This window comes from Naumovozyma dairenensis, chromosome 3 (assembly GCF_000227115.2).
Source record: "Naumovozyma dairenensis CBS 421 chromosome 3, complete genome".
In the NCBI taxonomy this organism is placed as follows: domain Eukaryota; kingdom Fungi; phylum Ascomycota; class Saccharomycetes; order Saccharomycetales; family Saccharomycetaceae; genus Naumovozyma; species Naumovozyma dairenensis.
The window spans coordinates 1,193,301-1,221,026 of record NC_016481.1 but is presented as its reverse complement, the minus strand read 5'-3'; the positions used below and the strand labels follow the sequence as shown (position 1 = coordinate 1,221,026).

The window sequence follows — 27,726 nt, the reverse complement described above, 5'->3', positions numbered from 1 at the left end:
AATCATCATAACCTTTAATAGTAATAATAACACGAGAAAACAAACAAACAAACAAATAAAAGATATTCTCATAATCACAAGAAATTATGCTTATTAAATTAACAGAAGAAAATGTTTCTCTGATAAGAAATTCACCACCCAGGAAGAACTTGAGAAGACCCAAAAGGAAGGCAATAATCTCATCCATAACCATCACAATAGTAGCAATAACAATTATCCTATTTTATGGCTTCAACAACAACTCATCTTCCTCTTCCTCCTCATTTCCAAAACATCCCAACAAGAAAAATGTAATATTATTCATAACAGACGGTATGGGTCCAGCATCATTATCCCTCACTAGATCATACAGGCAATTCATAGAAAACTTACCAATAAACGATACATTAACCCTCGACAATCATTTAATAGGATCTTCCAGAACAAGATCCTCAGACTCATTAATCACCGATTCAGCAGCAGGTGCCACCGCATTCAGTTGTATCTTAAAGACTAAAAACAACGCTGTTGGAGTAAATGATCAATATGAACCATGTGGGACCCTTTTGGAAGCTGCTAAATTGGATGGACTTATGACGGGGTTGGTGGTCACTACGAGAATTACTGATGCAACTCCTGCTGCGTTTAGTGCTCATTCTAATTCAAGGTTTCAAGAAGATTTGATTGCGTTACATCAACTGGGGAAACATAATAACTTGGGTAGAGTCGTGGATTTGATGATTGGTGGTGGGAGATCACATTTCCATGGTAAAGATGATGGTGGTGTTAGAATCGATGGTAGAAATTTGATTGATGAAGCAATTAATGATGGTTGGAATTATATTGACGATAGGGAGACATTTGATTCTTTGCAATTAGGTAAAAATGTTAGTTTCCCATTGTTGGCTTTATTGGCAGAAAATGATATTCCATTTGATTTGGATAGAAATCCTGAAGAATATCCTTCTTTGCAAGAACAAGCTATTACTGCTGTGAATGCTTTGGTTGAAGCCACAAAGGATTCTGATAAGGGGTTCTTCTTGATGATCGAAGGTTCCAGAATTGATCATGCTGGTCATGAAAATGATCCAGCTGCACAGGTTAGAGAAGTTCTGGCTTTCGATAAGGCATTCCAAAGCGTCTTGGAATTAGTAGATGAAATGGATACAGAGACTATCGTTTTATCTACTTCTGACCACGAAACTGGTGGATTAGTCACCGCAAGACAAGTTACGAAAACTTATCCTGAATATGTTTGGTATCCACTTTATTTACAAAACGCAAAACATTCTGGTGAATTTTTAAAATCTAAAATTTTATCATTTGAAGGTACTTTAGATGATAAGAAATTATTTATCGAAAAGAAAATATTACAAGATATTTTACAAATTGATGACTATAATAATGATGACGTTAACGCATTGGCTGAAATGAATAACTTAGATGATATTCAATATAAATTGAATGATATGGTTTCATTTAGAGCCCAAATTGGTTGGACTACCCATGGTCATAGTGCTGTTGATGTTAATATTTATGGCTATGCCAATACAAAATCTTCTTGGTATCATATCCTGGATCATTTGCAAGGTAATCATGAAAATTTGGAAATTGGTGAATTCATAAGGCAATATTTGAATTTAGATTTAAAAGATGTCACTAAACGTATTAAAAATGTTAAAACTAAATTGTATGACTTGGAAAAAATTCAAGAAATTGAAGAAACTGACGATGAATATCACCATTTGGCACATCAAATTTTGAAAGCAAAGCAATTGTAAAATTGTATGTTTTTGGTGGATTTAAACTAACTAAGGCGCTCTGTACCTACTATAATTATATTACATACCACATATATTTATATACATCCACCAATAGATTTCAGATTGCATAGCAATAAATTATTATATTACATGTATTGATTACAAAAGATGGACAAAAAAAGCTTCTGAATGCGGTATACTTTTGTATATGAGCTATTATATATACACTATTAAATCATCTGACGAATACAAGATAATTTGGTAAACCAACAACTTCATAAGTCAGTCTCTTTGCCATTTTGGCAAACCCCTCAGATTCAATAAGATGATAAAATGGGAAATTTGGGAACATAGCACCGTCACGATGGACTTCAGATTTGACTAACGTACAAGCTGCTCCAATACCATCTAAGGCCAATTCTTCAGTTGGTGAACCATCTGATTCATAAAAATTGGTCATCAACTGTCTATTTGTAGCAAGTCCAGCCATACCTTCAACGATGATCTCATCTTCCGGCATTTCAGATGCTAATTGCAATGCAGTATCACTTTCAATCCAATTTCTAAAATCATAAGGTCTAATATTAGCTTTATCCTTGTCATTTGAATCCTTCATATAAACGTTTGTCGCTAGAACAGGTTTATCATGTTGAGTCATATCTTGAATTAAAGTGTTTGGAGTTTCAATGACATTTGAGTCTAACCATAAAATCCAAGCAGTACTATGACTTAATGTAGACGATAACAATTCATTTCTAGCCAAGGCCATTTCTGCTCTTTTCTCTTTCTCTAATTCAATATCATTCATTTCCTTCTTATCTTTCCTATCATTAAATTTATGGAAACCTGAATCCTTTTGCCTCAAGATTGTAATCTTTGCAAATTTATTGGAACCTAATTTTTTATCAATTCCTTGAACGTTTTTCACCGCATTTTCCAATTGTTTCAAGATTTGATCACCTTTCTTAGTATTTGGGACCATGAATCCTAATTCAATTAAATCTCTTGGATAACTCAAATTCAAAAGATTCTCCCAATATTTTTCATCAAACGATTGTAAGGGAGTCAGTATAAGAACGTGTTCTTTGTTTTCCAAAGCATTTGCAGAAGAAACCAATTTATTCAAATCGTAATGAGCAATATGACCTTCCGGAATAATATCAGGAACATGATTATTTAAGAAACTCCAACTTTTCTTCTTCTTATAAGAATATTTGGGCATTTTGAAATTCTTAGTGAATGGGAAATAAAATGTTCCTTCTCTTTCATGAGCAAATTTATATTGACTAATTGGTTTACCATCAAGACCTAACATCGTTGAATCTTCCTTGATGAAAATTATATAAACCAAATAAAGAATAAATAGAGGAAACAATAGTGCTAACCATGGATGCCTTTTTAATCTTTTTGTTCTGAACAATGAGGGAAGATTGATACTGGGCATTTTGGATTAATGTATTACCAACGGTTTCTCTGTAGAGTCTAGTTCCTCCTTCCCTAATGTGGAAATAATAGGATTTTCGAACTGATAAACAACCAAGGATGCAATCGTCTTGAACTTTCCTTTCTCTTGGCCTTTATTAATGCTTTTCCAAAATTTAAGATGAACAGATCGACTTTCCTAACTTACTAGTTTTTTTTTTTTTTTTTTTATTGTTCGCGAAACTTGTTGATGTTACAAAACAGTTGTCAGTAATTATTTTATCTTGTCAATTCCAGAAAGAAAATACATATGTACTGATAACACGTCTATTGTCAAGAGAGAAAGGCAAACCAGATAATTAACTGTGAACCAGAATAGGGTCAGTACGTAAATCGTATTTTTATTTTTTATAAGTAAGTTACATAGATCTATATATGTACATAGACATGATATAGCATTGGTATTGCTCAGTCAGGTGAGTTTTCGTGTTTGCTTGTTTGTTTTTAAGTGTCCTTTTTATTAAGTTCTTTCGATTCATCCCAGATCTTCCCACATATACTCAGAAACAATTTCTTATCAATTGAGTCTGAATTACATGGGAATTCAAACCCAAAAGCGTTTCTTAATATACGAATTTCACCTTGCATTATTGAAACGTGCTGGGGAGTAATAGATTCTACACTAGATGGTACAGGGTTTTCTGACAATGTTGGTGATGAATCTGCGTCTTCTTCAATGGCCAAATCTGGATTTTCATCATTTTCCTCTTGTTCTCGTGCTTGTTCTTGTTTTTTTTGGGTAGGTACATTTCCTTTTAATGATGATGGTCTTATGAAATTTCTTGCAGCTGGAGTCATAGTATTGTTTATACTATATGGTGATTGCATTGAATAGGGTAAGGCACTTCTCGGATATGGTATAAACTGAGTACCGGTACTATTATGATACATCATCGGTGTCATTATCGCCGATCTTGGTTGTGGGGGAGGTGGTGGAGGTGGCGGTATATATTGTGGGGATGCGATATATGGTGACATATATGGATTCATTGGTAGAGAAGAGATCGCACCAGTTGGAGTGCTATTTTGATAATATGCTAGATATTGTTGCTGTTGCTGTTGCTGTTGGGATTGGAAGGGAAATTGCTGTAATTGACCTTGCATCAGTCTTTGTTGTCTATTTATTCCAGCTGTGTTTGTAGCTACAGTATTTACTCTCCCTAAATATCGTACTCTTGGTTTCGTTATTCTTTGAGGATTATTGTTATTAAGCTTTCTAAATTGTGTTGTATGAGCAGGAGCACTTTGAGCCAATATCGGATCATTCATATAATGAGTAGCGGAAGTGGTGGATGAGTTACCACTAGTATTGTAGGTACTATTGTTACTCCCCGGTAGATCTAATGGTGAAGGAATTTTCTTCCTTTTCAAAGATTTATTTGAATTTTTCAAAGGTAAATTTCTTTTTTTTGATGTAATAAAACCTTCTTCTTCTTGCATGTTATCATCGTTCTCTTCTAAAGTGGAGTCTTTATCATCATCGTCGTCGTCGTCGTCGTCGTCGTTATTGTTATTATCTTTCTCTTTGCCTGCTTGTTCTTGATCATGAAGTGACTCAGTCGCACTATCATTAGATGAATGATCCTCATCAATTAGGTGTTGCTCTTGGTTTACCCCTCCGTCGGGTACTTGTTCCAGATCACTAGCAATACTCGTAGTATACTTCTTATTGCTATTTGCTAACTTCAAAATGGCAGCTCTTTGAAATTTTTCAATATCTTTAGATTTTGTAATGGAACTCAATTTTTTATCATCTAATTTCTCTTGCTGAATTCCAGGAGATATGCATTGAATACCCAATTGTTTTATATTTTTGTTATTGTCGTTGTTAACTGGCAATGTCTGTCTTTCAATGCTCCCTGTTGCTGTTGTTGTTGTTGTTGTTGTTGTTGTTTTCTGCTTCGAATTATCATCATTGGTCTCTGGATCATTCAACTTTTTCACTGATGACATGTTGTTCTGCAATTGCTAGGTACACTTGAAAGACAGTATTGCTTAATCAATTGAGTTGTCAGATTGAGTCTGGTAATATTATTGACAACTTATACAAGATGATTGAATTGTATGATTAAAAGTAATGAAAATGGCGGTAAGTTTAAAAAACGGAAATTACCAAAAAAAAAAAAAAGTTAAGTTGTTAACTGAAATGGGATTGTATAAGATAGCTAAAACCTAGCTATCACGAAAAGAAAATATACACGAAATTAAATTGGGGGCAGAAACAAGAGGAAAAGATACTTGAGACGGAAAACCCAATAGTGTACGTACAAGAATTCAACGATGGGTTAATCATAAATCCAAATAACGTTTACAACATTTTCTGTACTTGAGCGTCTTTGTGAATGATCACCTATTTGCCTGTTTGTTGTTGATTTCCATCGCAGGAATTTCAAATGTCACGTAAATGGATTATGAAACGTTTCAATAACAACAAATAAAGTTTTACTTCGAGCATTGGGAATTTTCCCCGAATGGGAAATTAGGTTTCAGATTTGGTTTACTACGTAATTGCCTATGTCCGGAAGTGGTAATGTCCGTTTCTCCTGTACGAAGAGTCTGGACGAGGAAAACCTAGCCGTTGGTTCAAGCTTAATAAACTAGGGTTTAGATTAGATACCCTAGTAATACCTGATAGCAAGAAACCCTTGTAACAGTGGACGGCTGTAGCATTGGCGTGTGTATCTAAATTCCGATATATTCGTCCTTAGTAAGAATTCAACGCAGACTATAGTCAGACTATTTAGTCTGATACTAGAAAAAAAATTGTGGAAAGTCCCAAATTTGCAGCGTCGGGAACCGACCAAAATAAAGGGAGGGCTTACTTTAAGAAAACAGCAAGGTTCACAAAGAGATGAAATTTTTTCTTGCATGCTAGGTTTCCCTGTTTATAGATTTATAGAATGCACAAAAGCGCTTAATAAAATCTTCTTAGTCTCAATTTAAACCAGTCATAGAAAAGTGAGAGGCAGCCCTTCCTCTGCGTCCTTGAGATGCCACAAGCCATCCCACTGAAGATATGATTCATTTAATGAAAGTCATATTTTGTAGAGTATCGTCACTTAACTGTTCCTCTTCTTACTATGTATATTTCTTATTGTTGAGAAAGAATGCTTGTTATTTACTGAGATGTTCCTTGAGGTTTCATTAGGGTGAAAAATAGCAAAAACTAAAGTACTTAACAGGGGAATAACTTTCAGCTAATTTGTTGTTTTTTACCCCCTCCCCGAGCAAACTTCGGTGGCGATTTTGATTTGTAATAATTTTATTCTTCCAATGTAGTCCAGATCAGAAAACTTCACGGCGCTCACACTTCCCTTAATTCTATCACGTGCGTACATATGTACGCAGGCCGATTAAATTACGTTGGGGTATAATTAGCAAACACTAATGGGAATGAGATAGCCTTAGCGAATAAACTCCGGCTATAGACACTCAACGGCGGGGGAGTCTATTAACTACGTACGTACATCTGCACAATGTAATGTACTGATTTTCTTGATATTCTCCATCATTTTTTTGTTTTGTTCTCTAGCCTGCAACCATGACAATATAAAGGCATGGTGGCGGAAACAGATATCTACTGCTTCTTTCCCATATCCACTTGTGTTCCATCCTCTTCTTTCTAAACAATACTCACTCAGTCGATCAATCAATCAACTGGACAACTAAAACGAAAACGCAATGAACACCGATAATACAAATACAAGTGACGTTAGAAAGGACAGAATCGTGACAAACTCTCTCGGTAATCCTATTAATGAACCCTTTGCCACACAAAGAGTAGGTCAACATGGGCCTTTACTATTACAAGATTCCAACTTAATTGATCTATTAGCTCATTTCAACCGTGAGAATATCCCTCAAAGATTACCTCATGCTCATGGGTCTGGGGCCTTCGGTTACTTCGAAGTCACCGATGATATCACTGACGTCTGTGGGTCTGCCATGTTTAACAAAATCGGGAAGAAGACAAGATGCTTAATTAGGTTCTCCACTGTCGGTGGTGATAAAGGTAGTGCAGACACAGCTAGAGATCCAAGAGGATTCTCTACTAAATTTTATACTGAAGAAGGTAACTTAGATTGGGTTTATAATAATACTCCTGTCTTCTTCATTAGAGATCCTTCTAAATTCCCTCATTTCATTCATACTCAAAGAAGAAATCCAGAAACCAATACTCCTGACGCAAACATGTTTTGGGATTTCTTAACCACTCCAGAAAATCAAGTCGCTATTCATCAAGTTATGATTTTGTTCTCCGATAGAGGTACCCCAGCATCATATAGACATATGAATGGTTACTCGGGACATACCTATAAATGGTCCAATAAAAACGGTGACTGGAAATATGTTCAAGTCCATATTATTACAGATCAAGGTATTAAAAATTTGACCATTGAAGAAGCCATTAAGAAAGCAGGAGAAGATGCAGATTTTTGTCAAAAGGATTTATTTAATTCCATCGCTAAGGGGAAATTCCCATCATGGACAGTTTATATCCAAACTATGACTCAAGATGAAGCTAAAAGTTTACCCTTCTCTGTGTTTGATTTAACTAAAGTTTGGCCTCATAAACAATTTCCACTACGTCGTGTTGGTAGAATCGTCCTAAATGAAAATCCTAAAAATTATTTCGCTCAAATTGAAGAAGCTGCATTTGCACCAAGCAATACGGTCCCATATCAAGAACCAAGTGCAGATCCTGTCTTACAAGCAAGATTGTTTGCATATGCTGATGCTCAAAGATATAGATTGGGACCAAATTATCATCAAATTCCTGTCAATTGTCCATATGCTTCTAAGATGTTTAACCCTGCAATTAGAGATGGTCCAATGAACGTCAATGGGAATTTTGGTAATGAACCCAATTATTTGAACACAAGTAAAGATTATTCGTTTATTCAACAACAGAAACCAATTCAACAACATCAAGAAGTTTGGAATGGACCAGCTATTCCATATCATTGGGCTACTTCAGAAGGTGATATAGATTTTGTTCAAGCAAGAGAATTATATACAAAAGTTTTATCTAAGCAACCAGGTGCTCAAGAAAGATTGGCACATAATATTGGAATCCATATTGCTCCAGCAGCTGATACCATTCAACAAAGAGTTATTAATATGTTTGCAAAAGTTGACAAAAATTTGGCAAATGGTATTCGTAAAGAATGTGAAGCTAAAAAACGTGATTCCTCCAAGTTTTGAAACAACGCTTTTCTGGAAACTATTTATTATTATATTATATATTCAATATCAAACATACTGTCTATTTATTTATTTATTTATTTATTTATTTATTTATTTATTCACAAACGGTGTACATACATTATATACACATCTGTTTATTATTAAAATCGAATGATATTTGTTAAACTGTTTTGTATTTTTATTCTCCAGTCGTGTCGGTTTTAAGGTCAATAGAATAGTTTGAAATCCCGGCGCTATCATTACGCTCCTTTCACGAAAAGAAATATGTTAAGGGATATGAAAAGAGATAAAGCTTTCCTCACAATAACGACCACCCATCAGCTAAGAGAATACTTGACTGGAACGGTATTCAAAGCAAAGGTATTTATATATATCAAGAATCGAATTCATATTATCACTTCCATCAATCAATATAGAAACCGGTATCAACAATGGTAGGACTATTGCCAACGTTACAAAACGAATTTCAAAAGTTTTACACCCAACAGGAATCAACAGGAGAAACTCAATCAAACCTACAACAATGCTTGAATGACACAAGGGAGTTCAGAATGAACCTTCGAAAATTGAAAGCTCACTTAAATAAACAAATTCAAGAACAGGAGCAACAACAACAACAACAGCAACAAAGTGCCTCAACTTCCAATATCAATTTGAATTCAAACAGTCTCATCCCTGATCAGACCCCTGACCATGAAGTGGTCCTTGATTCTAAAGCTGTAAAGAGGAGAAAATTAATCATTGAAAAAGTAAATAAATCTCATAAACAATGGGAATATTCGATAAGAAAGAATTTGAAAACCTCATCACAGCAATATAATAAGTTCGGTAAGATTATTTCAAATAGATTGAAAGAGTTCGATATTGATAATGTCTATTCTAATAAGATATCCAATTTAAGGAGGAAAGATATTGATGATGCTATTGGGTATCATATAACTAGATATAACGTAGGAGATTTGCCTATTTCCTCCAACGGTAGCGGTGGAGAGGAAGATATACTCCAATATTTGAAAACTGTTTATAATGTTGATGAAGGTATATCTAAGAAATTCGTGGAGATGGGAACTATTATTCAAGATTTAAAAAGAGAGGATTCAACTAGCTGTTCCAGATGGTTGCGCTTAAAAGAGAATGATAATATTTATCGCCCTGAATTTTCCTCTTTGGAGTTTGAATTATATATATTTAATGCATTACAATCAATTAAAAAAGGTGAGGATATTCAAGCTGCCAAATATTTTATTCAAGAGATACCAAAGAAATTAGTGATGAAAAAGGAAAAGGAGATTTTTTCCAAGATTTCACCTTTATTAACTTCGGTCATATTGGGGGAGAAAGTGCCCAATTTGGAATTATTAATTAATGAACAATTAGAAAAGTGTATTTCCTTATTTACCACTGATTTTTGCTCTTATTATAATTTACCAATAGATTCACCTATTTTCTTAATAACATTAAGTGGACTAATTTCGTTTCAATTTTTCATCAAATATAAATCGATTAGAGCCACAGCTCATGTTGATTGGTCCACCAAAGATGAATTACCATTTGATGTGAAGTTACCTGAGTTCCTAACACATTTCCATCCCGTCTTTATATGTCCTGTTTTGAAGGAAGAAACTACTGAAGAAAATCCTCCATTTTCTTTGTCCTGTCATCATATTATTTCGAGAAAGGCATTAGATAGATTGTCTAAGAATGGAGCTGTTACATTCAAATGTCCTTATTGTCCTGTGAATTCATCCAGAGCGAAGACGAATAGAGTTGAATTTCTTCAAATATAAACCTTTTGCGGGGTGTATATACTTCCATTCTGCAATACTCTAATATCCGTCTATATTCTATAATCAATCAGTTCTGTATTTTTAATACCGTTATTTCAACATTATATCTTAATTTTTTTCCCTCTTTTAAAGGACAATTGAATTAATATAGACTATATAAACAAAATAAAGAACAGGTTAAGATAAGATAAATGAATATGATATTTATGTAATCTATGTTAAGCAATGCTATGCGGAGGCGTGGCTTTTTTACAAAATGTATGCTATGTCGCCAATCAGTTTTTACCCTTGAAGTTTCTTAATACTGTCGCCAAAGATAAAAGAAATTTGGAACTCCATATCTCACCTTACACAAATAACAATATTAAATATAATTCCATGTTTACACTTTCTAGAGGTTTCCACTTATAGATTAACCAAATAACGCTAAATATATGGTACAAGAGGGCTTTACTTTACCATCATAGTTACATCTGCCAGGAATTATACCCGTCATAAGTTTACGAGTATCCTATCTCAAAGTGAAGAAATAAATGCACGTGACCGGCCCCCCACGTTTTTTTCAACTCGATATTTGAAAATGTGTGGTTGTGCCACAATTCTATAAGTGGACTACATTAAATCTTAGTGTCAGCAAATGAGTCTTCCTTAAAAATAAGAGAGGAACTTGTTCATTTTTTTCCCACAGTTAAATGGCGACTCATTTGTTGATGAATCCAACGACTCACACAACCGGGATCGATCAATCTAAAACTCTTGTAACTTGGAAAGGAAAATAGGTTTATTCAATCGAATATTAGAGGCAGCATTGGAGTGTTCTCATCAACTTAAAACCATTCTGTAGTGTGTATATTATGTAAGGTTGAGTTTCTCCTTGCAGCGTTAAATTGTTCTACCATCTTTTAGATTGAATTTTCAAAGACATTATTCAACAAGCTAGCAGAATTATCGACTGAAACAACAGAATAGTTGGTAACCAAGTTTTCTATAGGAGTAACGACAGAAAAAGTTATAAATTATGGATGAAGATTCGATATTTTTTAGACAAGCAGCTGAAGCAATAGTAACAACAACATTAAATATATCCAATGTTGACCCTACAATACGAGAATTGTTGAATCGAATCAAAATTGTTACTCCTCTAGTAACAAACTCTACTAATGTAACTTATAATGCCAAGATAAGACAGAAATATCAGGACAACAATTACTACAGAAACAAAAATGAAGATAATAAGCAAACTGAGAAGATCGACGTAAAGCCAACGTCATCCAGCGAAATAAAAAAATATGAATATCTCCTCTTAGATCTTCTTAATAAAAACTCAGTAACGACTGATACTACAAACAATCTGCAACTTCAAAATTCCAATTCAGATTTAAAAATAGGCAATGATAAAAATTCAAGTCCGAAACCAAAACTGAAATCAAAATCGAATTCGAAATCAAAAGCAAAAGAAAACGATAAAGAAAAGGAATTTAAATGTACTCAATGTAGTTTAATATTTTCCAGATCATCTGATCTAAGAAGACATGAAAAGACCCACCTCCCAATACTACCGAACATTTGTTCACAATGTGGGAAAGGTTTTGCCAGAAAGGATGCATTAAAGAGACATTTTAATACATTAACTTGTAAAAGAAATAGGAAAAAATTACTAAATAATATTTCACAAGGTGATTTCAGTAACCTCTTACAGACCGTCCGATTATCTACTTCACCTTCATCTTCGTCGAAGAGTAACGATGACTTTGATAACGAGATTGATGACAATGACAGCCGGTAGATGCTCATATGTATACAAATATGCATTGAGCTGTGTAGAATCTATTTACTAACAATACTGTCATTATTTATCGTATAGATCGTATTGAAAAAAACAAAAACCATTTATAGATTTTCTCCATGACATTTATATTCATTTATGTATAAAATTTTTATTTGACATTCAATTAATCGAAAGTTTGACCTTCAGTTAGCTCAGGAATAGAATCATCCTTGATTTCAGTTTCTTCCTCGGCAGCTTCTTTACCATTCTTTTGACTGCCTTGAATTTGAGAAGCCAATTGAGTCAAAGCTTGAATAGATTCTTCACCCATTTGAGAAATAATATTTGGAAACAAATCTTGTAAATTCTTTTCTTGTGGTAGCCCATAGAATACAGAAGTGTTTGATTGTGACGCCATTTGGACACCAACTCTATTGAAATGTAAAACTTTCCCATCTGCTTTGAAGAAATTGGCTTCTGCGACATTATCAACTGTAATGGCATTCAATTTGGCTAATTGAGCTTGTAATTTGGTATCATCTTTGTTAGCGTTGGCTGTAGAACCAGTCTTCTTAGTTAATTTTCTTCTAGTACCACCAACTTTGTTCTTAGCTGATAATTTTTGTAGTTTAGCTAATTTTTCTTGATCGACTGGCATTGTATGTTAATTGATACGTAGTGTTGTGTTGTTTGATTTAGGTGGAAGAGCAGAAGAAATCAATAAGAATTGGTCTATAGCTTGAAGAATCTGTTTCTTTGTAAGGAAAGTTGTATCGTATTTTCGATTTGGAAATTTCCCACTTGTTGTTGCTGCCGCTGAAATTTTCAATGGGGTACGTACGTAAAAATGTCAGGAAAGATAAAACTAAAGCCTATTTTTTTAATCTCATGTACAGACATTTACAAAAAGGGGGAGAATTACAATTAAATAATGATTAAATAGGTATTTTTTTGTTATATTACAATACAGTTTTCTCTTTGTATATTTTAGTAATTGTATTGATTATTTATAAGAACGTAAAGTACGTCGAATTTTAACAGATTGTTTTTTTTCACTATTAATTTAATATAATACAATGGCATCTGATTCAATATCCTTCGTTAGTTTATTATTATTTCTTCTTCTTGTCCTTCTTTTTGAATAAACCACCAAACTTCTTCTTCTTTTTCTTCTCTGATCCATCAGCCGCGTGAGCACCATTATCGTCTGTTTCTCCAGTATGTTCATTAGAAGTATCAGCAGTGGTATCATTAGATGATGGATTTGAATTAGAGTTAGTGTTAGAGAAACTACTAAATTGGTATTTAGGTTGTGCCAACTCAGGTATAGTAGGAGACATGCTGTTAACATTTGGTCCTGATGGTAAGTCTGAGTCAATTGGCGCAGGACCTCCGTTGATCGGGAATTTATTCTCTGTTGCATGATCTAACATAGTACTTGTACTTATCTGCCTTTGTCCATTATTATTGTTATTGTTATGGTTATTATTATTATTTACGCCAAGTACTGGGGAATTCCTTACCTTGTTCGGAGTTGGCATATCGAGTCCACTTGTATTCAAAATATTATCCCTTAATTTATAATTATTAATACCATTGTTATTGTTATTATGATGATTATTCAGTGGTGGAGAGGGAAAGGACGATACACGAGTTGAACCGAATCCAGGTGAAAGTGGAGTAGATGGATTACTAGTATTATTATTTAAGCTATTGGAAGTTAAACTCGACGGATTCCCAATCCTTGGCATATTACTTGTTCTATTTTTCCTACTTGTTGGTTTTATAGCGTGATGTTGATGATATGGAACATTTGGTGAAGATGACGATTCACCAAAGCTATCCATGTTTGAAGTTTGCAATGGAGGCAATCCTGAGGAAATTGGATCCACAAAGTTATTTGCTAATAATGTCGGATTAGTGTTGGAAGTACTACGTCCATTCTTATTGATATTATGGAGTTTTGTATAAGAAGCTTTCCTTGAGTCATTAGAACTATGGTTGTTAATGACAGGTGATCTTGGCGGAGTGGCAAATGTTTCAGTTGGCAACTGAGGCGATTGGTAGTACTGTTGCTGTTTATGAGTTATTTGACGTTGTTGCTGGAGAATAGATTGTTGCTTGAATACTAATTCCCTTTGTTTCAAATCTAGTTCTTTCCTTTGTAATTCAATTTCCCTTTCTTTTAAGGATTGTTCTTTTTCATCGTTTTCCAAGGAGTTATCCTTATTATCCTTATTATTGTTGTTATAACTTGGTATATCCAATGGTTTTTCTTGGCTTCTCTCACTTATCATAGAAGGAGCTACAAGACTTCTATCGTGATCAGGCTCAATACTATTATTATTACTTTTAGATTTGATAATACCTAATCCCGCAGAAGGGTTGTCTTCATTAGAATGACTAATCGAGGCCTTCAATGTTTCAATTTCACATTTGGACGCATCTAATTGACCTTGTAATTCATTAATCCTGTCTAAAAATTGTTTAGCATTCAAATCATTTTCAATCTTTTCATCGTTCGACACTTTCTTATTGGTCTTCAGTTCCTTTCGCAATTCATCATTTTCCTTCAAAAGACTATTATAATCGATTGTTCTAGTAAACCATTTCGATTGATTTAAATTAATTTTTTCAAATTGTGATAACATAGCGAACAAAAATTCCAAATATGGAGTCTTAATACCGAAATTATCAGCTAATAAAATTGGTTGTAAGACCAATAAATCAAAATTCAAAGGTATATTTGATTTATTAATGAAATGGTACAATATTGAAGGTACGTTTTCATTCTTACCTTCTGTATTTTCTGAATAATTATCGCTCCAAACCTTCAAGATTTTATCTTCGTTATCAATGTTAGTATCTAATTTAACGTTTAGTGTCTTTGCTATGGTCATTGTTTCAGTTATTAATCCGGATATTAATGGTTTTGCAAGGATGTTATCTAACAGATCAGTTGGTTCGTTTTCCTCTAGTAAAACTAAGAGAGGGTCCAAACAAATTTTTGGGATGGCCATTGACCATTCCTTGGTAGAAAATTTGGAAGGTGAATAATCACAAAAGTCGATTGTATCATTGGTAAAGAATTTCTTTAAGAAAGTTTCAAGATTTTGTAATTTTGTTTTAGTTTCCTTTGGATATTCAATGCTGTTTATATTGTCACTTTTTCCCAAAGTTAATGAAAATTTAGAATTAGTTGACTTGTTATTTAACTGTTTATATCCATTTGGATTTATCTGACAAATATTATAATCGGATAAGATATTGACTATAATGTTTTGAGAGTCTAGCCCGTTGAAGTAAGAATCTATTTGAATGAAACCTGATGATTCTATAACGATTATAGAATCTTGATTAATTAAATGTTTTAGCTGAGAGGATATTAAGGATAATTGTTGTAAAGAAGAGGCATTCAAAATGATCAAATCGAAGAAAATTTGACCTGAGGAGATTTGGTTTAAAGCTTCAATTAAATGGTCGATGGAAGTAAAATGATTATCCAATTCAAATTGTTCCTTACCATAAGTTTCCGTTTCAATGCTAAAAATGTTAGATTTAGAATCACTCACATGGAATAAATCTAGGTTATTATTTGCATTTTGTAATCTTGATGTATAGAATGTTATATTCGGGTTATTACCTACCAATAGAACGGTTGATATAGGTTTAGAGACAGTCATAATTTCTTTCTATATCTGGTTTCTAGTCATATGTATGCCGATCGTAATTTCACTTGCAATTCAAAATAATAAGGCAACTTGTTTGACGTTGTTTGAGGCTCAAATCCAATATGGTATAGAAAGTGATGATCGTTAGATTTCAAACTCAGTACAAAATTCCACGATCTTGTTACTAAAGAGTTCTTCTAATAAAGGTAGAAATCTATCTTTGGTTCGTGGTAAACAAAAACAAACAAACAAATAAACAAACAAGCAAATAAATAAATAAATAACCAAGAGGTAAACAATACGTAAAGGTAGCCGGCTGTTTACAGAAAAAGCCCACTTCTCTTCACGGCAGATATAGGTTCTAATATTCTTAAAGTTAAAGCAAATTGCTTCGACCCACGGAACCTGCCCTTTGCACGGTATTTTCTGTGGAACTTTCCTCGAATAAACTGAAAAATTTATGTTTATTTTAGTTGGAAATTCTGCGAAGTTCTCGGGGAAAAAGTAACTAAAAAGTTTACCAGGAAGAACTTTGGTTTTGTTATTTTGTTACGAGAAGAACAGAATGAGAACAATGGGCGGAAATTTCAATTCCAAAAATTTTATTCGGAAAAACTTGTCGTGTGAAAACTTTTCCTCAGACCATTTTTTGGTTTATGCGGCCTTTTTCTTCTTAGTGTTCTGTAATAACGTTCTGTTAACCTTAAGCATAAAAACGTGACCTAAAACTATCTGGAGGCATAGAAAACACAGATGAGCTTCACTCAAACGTACAAAATGCAGTGAAACTTTTCACATTTATCAACTCGGTAAGGGCAAATGGTGAAGACAGCTGATAAGTTTGAGAGATACTAATGGGGTTCACAACCGTTGGATATCCTACCAGGCATCATAAGAGGAGAAAAATAAAACATCATGATGAATTTCCAGTGTATTATGATGCCCGCCATCGGAAAGCTCACAGAGCCAAAGATCGGTCAGCAACCACCAGTGATCTATATGTGGTTCATGCTATAGACAAAACTGATGTACGTACTAATCCTACAATGACAGTAGAGCTAACCCGTAAGATAAGGGCCACTGAAAAGATAAATTTGCAAGCTCTTCCGGGAGAAATTATACAAAGGATATTCGTTTTGTCACAAGATGTCAACTCGTTACCTTTGGTAAATAAAACATTTTATAGGTTTCTTCGACCTTACCCAACTTTAGTCTCTGACCTTTTTTGGGAGAAATACTTATGGGATCCTTTTGAATTCCTATCTGCTCATGCCTTGTTAACTGATAAAAATCCCGTTCAGAGGTCGAAGGTTAAATACCTTTCGCCAACCGTATTTGATGATAAATTCTTCACCAATTACTTCATTGCAAACTATGAATATATACTTCCAATTATCAATGGATTCATTCATCCAAATGTAGAAAAGAATATTGAAAAGCAATTCTTGGAGGATCCGACAATTGATCAAGACCAATTATTATCAACTTTGTTTGACTTGAATATAAAAGAATTTAATGGGGATCTTCCAGATTTTATATATCAAAGGCATGATCTCCTATTTGGTAAAAAGACATTTATTCGTGCAATCTTTTCCTATTTTGGCATGTTTCCTATAGATGGTTCGTCCATATTCAATTTAATTCATATTGTTCAAAGGCTGTTCCTTGGCGCTCTTCAACATTATTTCGATAATTCACACATCAAGGAGACCGAATTATGGGAGACCTTACGTTTCCTTGTAGAGTTTTTGGCAAGTGGAAATTTAACGAAAGACTGTTTCTTTTTGGAACAAATTGTAGATTTAGTACTGAAAGCAATGCCTCTAGGAAAAAATGAGAATGTAAATCGACGCTATTTTATTATTTCAGAAATATGGAGAAGATATTATAACTCGGATGATTTACAAAATATTTTATCTGATTCAGCATTCTGGCCTTATTTGCACGAGAGTAAAGATGAAAGACTGATAGATTTAGTTATCCAACATGGCGCCGAGCTCCCATTCACTTCCATGTTTTAGAATCTTACGTACATTTGCATGCAATTTGCATCATCCATCCCTGAGACTCTCCGCTAATGGGCATTAGCGCTCAATGACAGAGAACACAACGAAACGCATGCAACCATATGCTATATATTCTTTGTTTTAGTGAGAGAGGAAAGTAGACTGTTTATGGTTATCATATCCGAGCTGCAAACAGCGGTTCTTGCTTGCAATTGAACTGACCATTTTCGACCAAGAACTCCCTGAATATTGAATAGCTTTACATAAAAAAACATTAATTACACATATATGGAGGAGGACAAGCAGGTTCATGTCTACAATTATTAGGTATCTAACCACATATAACGCTACACACATTAACGTAAGGTTAGGCGTAACTGTACCCTGTATCTTCTCTGATCTACGGCCTTTATCAGTGAGAGAAACTATCTGGATAAGCCAGCTTTTGAAGTCATATGTGAACCTCGTGGGATCTATTCTCTCGGGTTGAAAAATCGTTACAATCCTAACCTTCATTGAACGCAATTATAAGTATATTTACTGAATAGATTTAAAGCTAATTTTTTTTTAAAAATCATGTAATTAAAAACTATGTGTCTATTATCGCCCCCAGCCTACAAAATTCATCACAAGCTTTCCTTCGTTTTATATACGAATTGATTTGCCTTTCTATCTGATGAACAGTGCTGTATTAGTAACTTGGTTTTCTTCCTTGGAATCCTTGCTACCGAGCACGAAGAAAGAATTTCCGCGACTAGTGGTAGCTGTTAAAATACTTTCCGTCGGAATTCTTCAATATTATTTTACCCAATTCGGGAATATCGATAATTAAATTATGGGGAACGTTAGATTTTGTTTTCGAACTTTCAGCAAGTAATAAAATTTGCTACAACCGTCGTTGAAAGTGCTCACCAGACCGTATATCTCGTCTTGAGAGCAAAGCAGCCCATTGCAAGAAATTGGTTATTGCTCAGGGCGGGACGGCAATGCCATATAGAGTTTAGAATATATCCATACTTTTTTTTATTACATCTATTTTGTTGATTCGTAAAGTGTATCTATAGTTAAACTATGTAAAATATTGAACTTTGAGGCTTACTATATATATGACTTAGTCTCAGCTGTTTAGGCAATGGAGACTATATTATAAACGAATCAGTTGATAGAATCAACCACTGTCTATTGGATATTTTATAATCCATTTTTTTTACATCACGTACGCTATGCACGTAGAAATATATTTAAACACCGCTTGCATAACCCCGCAGTTATCCCTCAGAGCTCGACGCACAACCTACCGCCGCCAAGAGACAGCAAGAACAATCTCACCAAATCCAGCAGGAAACCTATTCCAACTACTATATTCAGCTTATGTCATGAAGTTGAACAAAATTCTCTTTCCCCTCCAAATCTGCTGTTCATAAGAAAGGGATAGTAAGTAACTTGTCCACTGATAAACAAGGAGCAGAAGAAACAAGAGAATTGTTTATAAACTCTCAATTTCAATCAATCAGGTACGTTTCGAGAAGGCGAATCTTTCGTTTTAGATAAGGGTATCGTGTGGTTGACGTATAGATATATAGAAATATCAGGAAGCAAAAAACAAGAAACAAGAAAATGACTACAACCGATTCATCAACTCAAAGAGAAAAGATTATAGTATTGGCCGGTACAGCAGGTACAGGTAAATCTACAATTGCCGACTTAATTCTTCGTACGTTTAAGAAAGATTTCCCCAAGCTTGAATTTGTCGAAGGTGATGATTTACATCCAGCGGCTAATGTAGAGAAAATGTCTCATGGGATTCCACTAGGTGATGAAGATAGGTGGGGTTGGCTAGAGAAGATTGCTGAGACAGCTGGTTCGAATGCTAAGAAGGATGATGGTCAAACAATTATTAGTTGTTCTAGTTTGAAGAAGAAATATAGAGATAGAATTAGAAATGTTTGGCCAAATGGGGATTTTTATTTCATTTTCTTGTATGCTAGTAAGATTGAAATTTTAAGACGATTGAAACAAAGAATGGGTCATTTTATGAAGGAAAATATGATGGAATCTCAATTTAATGATTTGGAATTACCCGATGTTGAAAAAGAACAACATTGTTTTATTGTTAAGTTGGATGGTAAAACATTTGAACATATTGAAGATGAGACTATAGAATTATGCAGCAAAATTTTAAAAAATTAGAGGAAATAATAATTATGAGAATCGTCAAAAAGTTCGTTAGAAATTCGTATATATTATAAAAAAGTAGATGTAGATTATTAAAAAAAAAAAAACATTAAATATAATCATTCTTTATCTTTATGAGAAATCCTTCCAGCTGATTTCTGTTAGTGTGTTAACTGTTCCTCGCACCTTGTTACACCTGGTAGATTCCTTGGTATATGATCTTCAGGCCTGTTATTTGATAAGGAAGACACAGAGGATGTCGATGAAGAATGTGGTATGGGTTGTCTGATAGTTCTTGTCGTCATCTCTGCTCCTGATCCAGTGACTATTGTTGGTATTGTCCCTATCACGCCAGTATTACGCGATAGCAGTCCTTTATTAAGTAAAGCATCATTGGTATCAGAGTCGTACGGTGTGGTATCTAATGACGGAGATAGACGGTTGTTATCATCTATATGGCTATAATTTAAGGGCTCATTTTGGGCACCAGTGGTATATGAACTATAGTTATTAGCCGTGATATTTTTTGCGGGAGATACAAGGAGTCGCTCTTTCTTTTGTGTAGAGCAAGAAGTTGATTGAGAAACAGAGAATGATGAAAATTGTTCATATGATTCCTTCGATAAAATTGGAACATTTTGTAAAGGTCCATCGATTTCAAAATGTTTAATATTCGCCATTTCGACCATTAATTCATCTAACACTATCCTATGATATGGATTCAATTCGAACATTTTCAATAGTAATTCATACAAATCATCACTTATTGGTAAGATTTTTTTCAAAACATTGGAATCCTTTACAAAATAATGGAATGTTGTATCCTCCAACTGATGGGCTTTTAACCATGGATTTCTTATACATACCAAATTAATTAATATTATTCCAAGGGACCAAATGTCACCTTTACAATTTGGTAATAAAGGGGTAGTCTCATTTGTAATTGAATTATTATGATCATCACTGGAATAAAGTAATCGTTCAGGAGCCATATAATATGAACTTCCTATACAAACGTTCGGAGTGAAATAATTGGAATTTGTTGCTAATCCAAAATCACATACGTAAACATTATCATTTGAATCTAATAGTAAATTTTCCGGTTTAATATCACAGTGAAAAATGTTCCTTTTATGACAGTACTTCAAAGCTGAACAAAGCTGTAAGAATACCTTCTTTATTAGAAGTCCGTCATTCGCGAAATGTCTCTGATCTACTACTGACGTGAATAAATCTATTGGATAATAATCCATCAACATGAAGGTAATATTTGTCCCTTGTAACACTTGATGAATAGTTACGATATTCTTATGCTCATGAACTTTCAAATGTAGAGCAATTTCCCTATAGTGTGGTATCTGTGATAACTGGGCATCCGTTAGATTCATAATGGATTCTAAGTCGATGTTTGGTAGGAATAACACGTTGTTATTCTGTTTAAAATAAGTTTCCAGTTCATTTTGATATATTGCTTGTTTCTTCCTTTCATCGATACTGTTGTCATTTAACATTTGTGGTATATTTGATTTGAATATACATTTCAAGGCAAGATCGTCATTTGTTACAGTGTTTTTCACATGAAACACCAGGCTATAAGAACCGGAACCGATTTGAGAAATTATCTCGTAATTATTTATTCGACAATTCTCCAGCATCGTCTTGTATTGAGATTCCGTCTTGGCCCTATGTGTATTTTAAATGGGAATGAAGATCGTCAACGGTTAGCGTTCTTTGGAATTGAAACTACCGGCGATAGTTATCGAACATTTAAATATTCTTAGATATACGTTTTAAATATATGAAGAACAGCCCAAAGTATGTACGGACATTCAATTTGAGAAACTCCATTTATCTCGAGGGAAACCATTGTAAGTGAATCATTCCATTACAGCACACCGTAGAAATATAAAGAAAACTGTTTGTATTGTGCGCAGCTCTTCTTAGTCAAATATTTCACATCAACATGTCTATTTTTTTGCGCAGTCACCACGTAAGCGACAACACTCTTACGGATTATCCGTATTACATCCGGTAAGAGGAAATACGAAGGGGTTCGTGTGTTTGAGACAACCTTACGTACAAGAGTAGGCACAAGTCTTCAAGTATTAACGTTTTACAGACTGCAGGGTTTCATAAACATGCGTGTCCCTTGACTGTGGTACTTCGAGAGGGATAAAAGAAAACATTGTCTCCTCAAAAAAAGAAAGGCCAATTTTGTAACGCCCCTACTCCCTTCGAAGTTCAATCTCGAAGCATAGGTGCATAAAAATAACGTTCTTTGCAAACGCTCATAATTGGCTGCGAGTCGTAACTTACGACTCCCAGATTAAGAATTTCGGCATTTCTCTTTCAAAATGGCGGCGTAATGTCTGGGTGAAAATGGAAAGTAGGGTAATGCGTTTTTCTTTATTAGTAACTTTTTACGTAAAGTTTAACTGCAAAAGGCTTGGCGGGTATCTGATTTTAAACGTTATAAGGTAAAACTATAAATGTACGTCACCAAGAGAAGACTATTAAAATTTTCGAATACCCAGAAGGGGATTAAAAAACTATATATAGAACTGTCCTTTGTTTCTATATTATTTGTGGGGTGTGTAACTTACTACTTCGTGGACTTCTTGAGTCTGGACTTCGAAATTTTCAAATGTAACATTATGCTAGTACATTAATTAAGTTTTTAGATGCACATTCTCAATTGTAAAGTATGAATGACGCTCATCGAAATATAATATACTATTTAACGTTTGAAAGTGCCTCGCTTGAAGAGGATTGTATCTAAAAATAGTAAAACAATGTTATATGCCGCAGGTGAGGTAATATTATTTACCGTAATATACACAATGACAATTTTAACTGAACGTTGTAAATGGGTATTATCAGTTCTTCGACGGTTACTTGTTCTTCATGAACTAATTGTCTATATTCCTACAAATAAAATATATAAAGCTTTAATCGTATAATGGTACCTAGCAGGAAAATACGATCTTACCAACATAAATAGATATTTTCCTTCCCTTAATCTCTATTGTATATCATAAAACCTTATAAAAGCAATATATCTAAAAATGAATACGCAAGAAAGTTATTGGTAAATTAAGTACATTGTATATTACAATATAAATTTAAGTAACATACCAAAATGAAAACGTACTAGTTTGTTAGGTTCAATGTAAGCATATGATGCCTATATAGCCCAATTTTTTAAGGTCTGATACATGAGTTATGTCAACAGGCCCACTTCCTGGTTTTATGACATATTCGTAAAGTCAGCCGTGATTGTATAGAAGGAGTTTCTAATTAGTATTTTCAAAGTGAACTATCCACCAAAGATATAGCAAAGTATTCATGTCTTTGTATTTTACGTTTTCTCTCAACTTATGTTATCTATCATTGCGTTTACTTTTTTCTCAAATAAATCAGATTTAATGGGCATCTCCATAGAATAAAATGGATCCTTCATAACATAATCACTGTATAAACAATAAACTTTCCTTAAAAAGTTGTCAGCAACTTGAATGGCCAAATTATTTGGATTGATGTTCTTATTACGATCAGGATTTAAATCTTGTCTCTGGGGCATTACTGTGGAACTGATGGCAATAAATTTCAAGCCTGACATGGTTTGATAGATAAACATAGTAAATTGATCTGTACATAATTGTCTTAACCCGCTCTTATTCCAACTAGTAAATGAATCTTTGAAGAAATCATCGCCTTTAAAACTTCCTAATTTACCAATATTCGATCCTCTACCACCGGATGATGTTGCATTTGCGGCCCCACTTGAAGTGCCGAGATTAGGAATATAAGGTATCGTATAGTCGATCTGTGTCTGTGAAAGTTGCAATGCCTTTGGGGTTAGCTGACTAGCTATAGCAAAGACACCATGCAATGTACTAGCTAGAATTAAATAATCATTGCTATTCAATGGCTGTTTTTGTTGTTCATGACTGCCTGTTCCTGTGAAATTCCTGTGATAAATTAAACCTCCTGATTTGTTGACAATTAGTAAAGACTGTATGGCCATATTTCAATCAATGTTCTGTTTTCACTTTATTCTTCCAAGATCACCCTCACCTCTATTTCTTCTGTCATTTGTATTCTTTTGGATCCGTAACCATCAATTTTTAAGAATAACATTACATACATTTTTCAAGATGGGAAAGTATCACACGAGCAGTTTCCGAAAATCCGGAAAGGTAACCGCTAAAAGATTGTCAACGCTGTGTAAACTCTATGTGATAACAAAACGATAATATATAGTCCATATGATGCATTTGATGAATGGATCTTAAGAATAAATCTATTAGTACATGATGTTTTTATATTGATAGATATATATATATAATGAGTTCAGAAAAATCTAGAGTACCACTTAGAGTGCATCTTTTCTAAAAGAGTGGTATAATATTTCATTTCTCCCCAACAATCTCTACCGAAATTACAACCAGCCATATTTACAAGGAAGTCATGATCATTTGGGTTGTAGAAATATCTTGGATCATCTTTAAATTCAGAACATGCTCCTGGTGGGAATGCATTAATGGATCTTAATGGTAAAAATCCGACTTTAGAACGAATCCACGATTGTGTAGCATAAAGAGATTCTAAAGCGTCTTGTTCTCTATGTTCCCAAACCATATGTTTTTGTTCATAAGTAACAGGATCCCACCAAATATCCAGCAGCAGATCAGCCCATTTTGTGTTCTTTATGAAAAATGAACCTAAGTTAAACCCACCACAATCTTGAGTAATCAAAAATTCTAAATCTTGAGATGTATCTAAATATGGAATATCTTGTTCCAATCCCAATGGATTAAACTCATTCAGGCTCCTATCCACAATAGAATCTAATCTATTGAAAATATGATCTTCTAAAGATTTATCAGGTTCCATAATCAAAGTATCCAAGTCCAACCACCAAAACCATTCAGCATTTGGGAACTCTCTCTTTGTTTGTCTCAATATATCCACTTTTTGCCATCCTTCTCTATATTCATGGGAATATCTTTTAGCAATAGTTAAATCCTTAATAGTTAATCCATACCCATGTCTCTTTGCATATTTTTTCTTATCATTAATGGATAATTTTTCAATAGCCCATTCTTCCTCATTCTTCCATTTTAAGACCCCACCACCTTCATTGGCAGCAAGTATAATAACAATCTTGGGATCTTTTTGCCAAAATTTCCATTTGGATTTTTTCATTTGTAAATCGAAGAATTTATCCTCATCATAATAATCTTGAATGTTCAAATTAGCAGAAGTTTTCCCCATGCTCGAAGTGGATGATTTCAATATTCCTGATGCATACGTTGAAGTATCTGATCCAAACAACGTACCTTTAAGACAAAAGAATACGATAAGAATGACAAGGGAAAAAATCGTCAATGTTTTCTTAGGGTTCTGCCCAACGTTATATTGTAGTATTTTGTGAAAGTTGCATAGTTGTTCTAATTGAGTTAGTTTGTTCCTTATGAAATATTGCCATTTAGAAAGCCTTCTTTTCGACTTACCATCTTTATAATCGTCGTCGTCCCCATCATAAAGATTGTTATGCGGCGATGGCATTATGGTAATGTTGTATTATGCTGTTTGCTACGTGTTTTTTATGCTAAACTGACAGGTTTATATCAGTGTATTATGACCAATTGAAAGAAATGAAGATTTGTATTGGGTACAGACAACTAGATCCGGTACACAGATCAGTAAGTATGATGTGTTTTCACGGCTATGCACCTGATCACTCACTGATCTTATTCTACAGCAATCTTACTTTTATTTTTCATTTTTTATTTTTCATTTTTTTAATATTGGTGAATACCCACGTATTTTCCTAAAAGAGATACGAAACGCGTCAATTCTTAAAAAATCGTTATTCTTATCATTCGCTACGGTGTCACAATTGATCATTATATCATTATGATGGAGATTAACTTATCTTTGATGGAATACAGGAGAATAAAATGTGAATATAATTAAAGGAAATGAAATATATATATGAGTGTGTTTTTAGTTATGCATAGGCTATAAAAAAGATAATGATGTATCGAAACGCAACTTTGTTAAAATGCAAACTCCTTGCTGAATGGACTTAGATCCATCCCAGGGTACACTTTATCTAGAAGATCATTTCTATCCATGGCAATAAGTACTCTTTTCAAAGTCTCCAAAACTGCAGTATCTGTCTTAACACTAGTATTATCTTGTCCATGCACTTGATGCATTTTTAACACTGTTAGGAGATGTCCTGCAGCCTCTTGATAACATCCAATATTCATTGATGCTACAGCTAAATTATATCTTGCTCTTACAAATGATGGCTTCAAATTTATTGCCTTATGATAAGCTTTAATGGCTTCTTCAGATCTGTTTGAATTAGCAAGCGATGCACCAAGACGATTCCACATCAATTCATCATTTGGATTAATCTTCAACGCATTTTGGAAACATTCTAAAGTCTTATCAAAGTCGTCATTGGAGTAATGTAATAAACCGAGACATAATTGGAATTCTGCATCATTCGCATTATTATTAATCTGGCCAATTTTTAAAAATTTCTTTAAGATTAGATCATTTAAATTCCTATTCTTATTATCTTTCAATTCTTCATTAATTAATGTGCTATCATCATTTGCAGCATTTTCTGGATATTTGATATCAAGCCATTTATTTAACATATTATAAGCACTGATGTCGTACCCTTCATTGATGTAACTAATAGCTAAATTTTCCATTGCTAACAAGTTATTAGGATCCAAATTAATACAACTTTCTAACGCGGCAATTCCGTTCAACTCCTTCTCATTTTGTATTTGAACAAGCCCCAATTTCAACCATGCTTGTACATGGTTCATATCTTGTTTAATTGCGGCTTCGAATGCCATTGCTGCATCACTTAACTTTGCACCATTTTCCATCAATATACAACCGATTTCATAGGCATTAGGGTTATGTAGATATTGATTCTTGGATTCAGTGGTATCAGTAGAGAATTGATAATTCATCGAAGTGGTGAAATTGTTTGTATTCATTTGTGAAATGGATGGAATTAAATTTTCATTCTCTTCGTGTAGTGTATCCCAAACTTTCTGAAATTCTGATTGGTATTGATTTATATCGTCATCATTAACATTTTCATCGATAGTACTGTTTTGTTGATGATCGATATCGTCCTTTGCTATGTTCAGATTTTTGGAGATTTCCGTTTCTAAGTCATGGAATTGTTGATCCCAGTTTGTATTTTCTTGTTGATACTGTTTTTGTTTTTGCTGGTGTGCAGGTGGGTGTGATAAGAATGGCTGATTAATGCTGTTGTTATTTAAGAATCTGGATGATGAAGTGGGTCCGAAATTATTTACCAACTGTGAGGATGGTTGCAGCTGCGGGCGGAAAGACGATGAAGATGACGACAATACAGATGGTTTATCGGCTGTGACGCGGCTATTCTTACTACTATTTTGAAACTCATTTGACCAAGCAGAGTTATTAGTTAGGATATTATATTGAGGGCTAGTAGTGTTCAAAGTGTTTCCATGAGTCATCATTATCGTGTTCGGGGTTAAGTTGAGAGGACTCAAATGTTGTCCATTTTGGTTCGGAAGAGCATTAGATGAACCATGGAAAAAGTTGTTGATGTGTTGCTTACTTGTGTCCGAAACATGTGTTTGACCTGTATCAAAAACGGGACCTCTTTGTTGGTCCTGTTGAAGGTAACGGCTGTTATTGTAACGGTCGCCGCCTTGGAGTAAATTGGTATTCGCGATGGATGCGTTATCCTTCTGAGTAACATTGTTTAATCTTGCCAAAGGGTTGTTGTTAACAGAACATTCAGTCATGATTGATAAGGAGAGTGTCTGTGTGTATTTATTGGCTGTTCTACTTACT

The 27,726-nt window shown here is 34.0% G+C and overlaps 14 protein-coding genes across 14 annotated transcripts; 6 read left to right on the top strand and 8 right to left on the bottom strand.

Annotated features, from left to right (window-relative positions):
- Positions 1 to 86: 86 nt before the first annotated feature.
- Positions 87 to 1,760, top strand: PHO8 (alkaline phosphatase PHO8; the record flags this gene model as incomplete). The annotated part of the gene is made up of 1 exon (XM_003669380.1): positions 87 to 1,760. The coding sequence occupies one exon, from the start codon at positions 87 to 89 to the stop codon at positions 1,758 to 1,760; it is 1,674 nt and encodes a 557-aa protein (XP_003669428.1).
- Positions 1,761 to 1,977: 217 nt separating this feature from the next.
- Positions 1,978 to 3,186, bottom strand: NDAI0C05250 (ANP1/MMN9/VAN1 family protein; the record flags this gene model as incomplete). The annotated part of the gene is made up of 1 exon (XM_003669379.1): positions 1,978 to 3,186. The coding sequence occupies one exon, from the start codon at positions 3,184 to 3,186 to the stop codon at positions 1,978 to 1,980; it is 1,209 nt and encodes a 402-aa protein (XP_003669427.1).
- Positions 3,187 to 3,668: 482 nt separating this feature from the next.
- On the bottom strand, positions 3,669 to 5,177 carry DIG2 (Dig2p; the record flags this gene model as incomplete). The annotated part of the gene is made up of 1 exon (XM_003669378.1): positions 3,669 to 5,177. The coding sequence occupies one exon, from the start codon at positions 5,175 to 5,177 to the stop codon at positions 3,669 to 3,671; it is 1,509 nt and encodes a 502-aa protein (XP_003669426.1).
- A 1,728-nt stretch (positions 5,178 to 6,905) lies between these two features.
- CTA1 (catalase A) lies at positions 6,906 to 8,429 on the top strand (the record flags this gene model as incomplete). Its single annotated transcript, XM_003669377.1, has 1 exon — positions 6,906 to 8,429. The coding sequence occupies one exon, from the start codon at positions 6,906 to 6,908 to the stop codon at positions 8,427 to 8,429; it is 1,524 nt and encodes a 507-aa protein (XP_003669425.1).
- Positions 8,430 to 8,863: 434 nt separating this feature from the next.
- RMD5 (ubiquitin-protein ligase RMD5) lies at positions 8,864 to 10,219 on the top strand (the record flags this gene model as incomplete). The annotated part of the gene is made up of 1 exon (XM_003669376.1): positions 8,864 to 10,219. The coding sequence occupies one exon, from the start codon at positions 8,864 to 8,866 to the stop codon at positions 10,217 to 10,219; it is 1,356 nt and encodes a 451-aa protein (XP_003669424.1).
- A 1,018-nt stretch (positions 10,220 to 11,237) lies between these two features.
- On the top strand, positions 11,238 to 12,005 carry MET32 (Met32p; the record flags this gene model as incomplete). The annotated part of the gene is made up of 1 exon (XM_003669375.1): positions 11,238 to 12,005. The coding sequence occupies one exon, from the start codon at positions 11,238 to 11,240 to the stop codon at positions 12,003 to 12,005; it is 768 nt and encodes a 255-aa protein (XP_003669423.1).
- A 166-nt stretch (positions 12,006 to 12,171) lies between these two features.
- Positions 12,172 to 12,645, bottom strand: BTT1 (CCR4-NOT core subunit BTT1; the record flags this gene model as incomplete). The annotated part of the gene is made up of 1 exon (XM_003669374.1): positions 12,172 to 12,645. One exon carries the CDS (start codon positions 12,643 to 12,645, stop codon positions 12,172 to 12,174), a length of 474 nt encoding a protein of 157 aa, XP_003669422.1.
- Positions 12,646 to 13,099: 454 nt separating this feature from the next.
- On the bottom strand, positions 13,100 to 15,670 carry PAM1 (Pam1p; the record flags this gene model as incomplete). The annotated part of the gene is made up of 1 exon (XM_003669373.1): positions 13,100 to 15,670. The coding sequence occupies one exon, from the start codon at positions 15,668 to 15,670 to the stop codon at positions 13,100 to 13,102; it is 2,571 nt and encodes an 856-aa protein (XP_003669421.1).
- An 842-nt stretch (positions 15,671 to 16,512) lies between these two features.
- On the top strand, positions 16,513 to 17,679 carry NDAI0C05180 (uncharacterized protein; the record flags this gene model as incomplete). Its single annotated transcript, XM_003669372.1, has 1 exon — positions 16,513 to 17,679. One exon carries the CDS (start codon positions 16,513 to 16,515, stop codon positions 17,677 to 17,679), a length of 1,167 nt encoding a protein of 388 aa, XP_003669420.1.
- Positions 17,680 to 19,281: 1,602 nt separating this feature from the next.
- On the top strand, positions 19,282 to 19,854 carry NDAI0C05170 (gluconokinase; the record flags this gene model as incomplete). Its single annotated transcript, XM_003669371.1, has 1 exon — positions 19,282 to 19,854. One exon carries the CDS (start codon positions 19,282 to 19,284, stop codon positions 19,852 to 19,854), a length of 573 nt encoding a protein of 190 aa, XP_003669419.1.
- Positions 19,855 to 20,000: 146 nt separating this feature from the next.
- On the bottom strand, positions 20,001 to 21,494 carry VHS1 (putative serine/threonine protein kinase VHS1; the record flags this gene model as incomplete). The annotated part of the gene is made up of 1 exon (XM_003669370.1): positions 20,001 to 21,494. One exon carries the CDS (start codon positions 21,492 to 21,494, stop codon positions 20,001 to 20,003), a length of 1,494 nt encoding a protein of 497 aa, XP_003669418.1.
- A 1,715-nt stretch (positions 21,495 to 23,209) lies between these two features.
- Positions 23,210 to 23,866, bottom strand: TRS23 (TRAPP subunit TRS23; the record flags this gene model as incomplete). Its single annotated transcript, XM_003669369.1, has 1 exon — positions 23,210 to 23,866. The coding sequence occupies one exon, from the start codon at positions 23,864 to 23,866 to the stop codon at positions 23,210 to 23,212; it is 657 nt and encodes a 218-aa protein (XP_003669417.1).
- Positions 23,867 to 24,192: 326 nt separating this feature from the next.
- On the bottom strand, positions 24,193 to 25,410 carry MNN10 (alpha-1,6-mannosyltransferase; the record flags this gene model as incomplete). The annotated part of the gene is made up of 1 exon (XM_003669368.1): positions 24,193 to 25,410. The coding sequence occupies one exon, from the start codon at positions 25,408 to 25,410 to the stop codon at positions 24,193 to 24,195; it is 1,218 nt and encodes a 405-aa protein (XP_003669416.1).
- Positions 25,411 to 25,904: 494 nt separating this feature from the next.
- Positions 25,905 to 27,677, bottom strand: PEX5 (Pex5p; the record flags this gene model as incomplete). The annotated part of the gene is made up of 1 exon (XM_003669367.1): positions 25,905 to 27,677. The coding sequence occupies one exon, from the start codon at positions 27,675 to 27,677 to the stop codon at positions 25,905 to 25,907; it is 1,773 nt and encodes a 590-aa protein (XP_003669415.1).
- Positions 27,678 to 27,726: the final 49 nt, after the last annotated feature.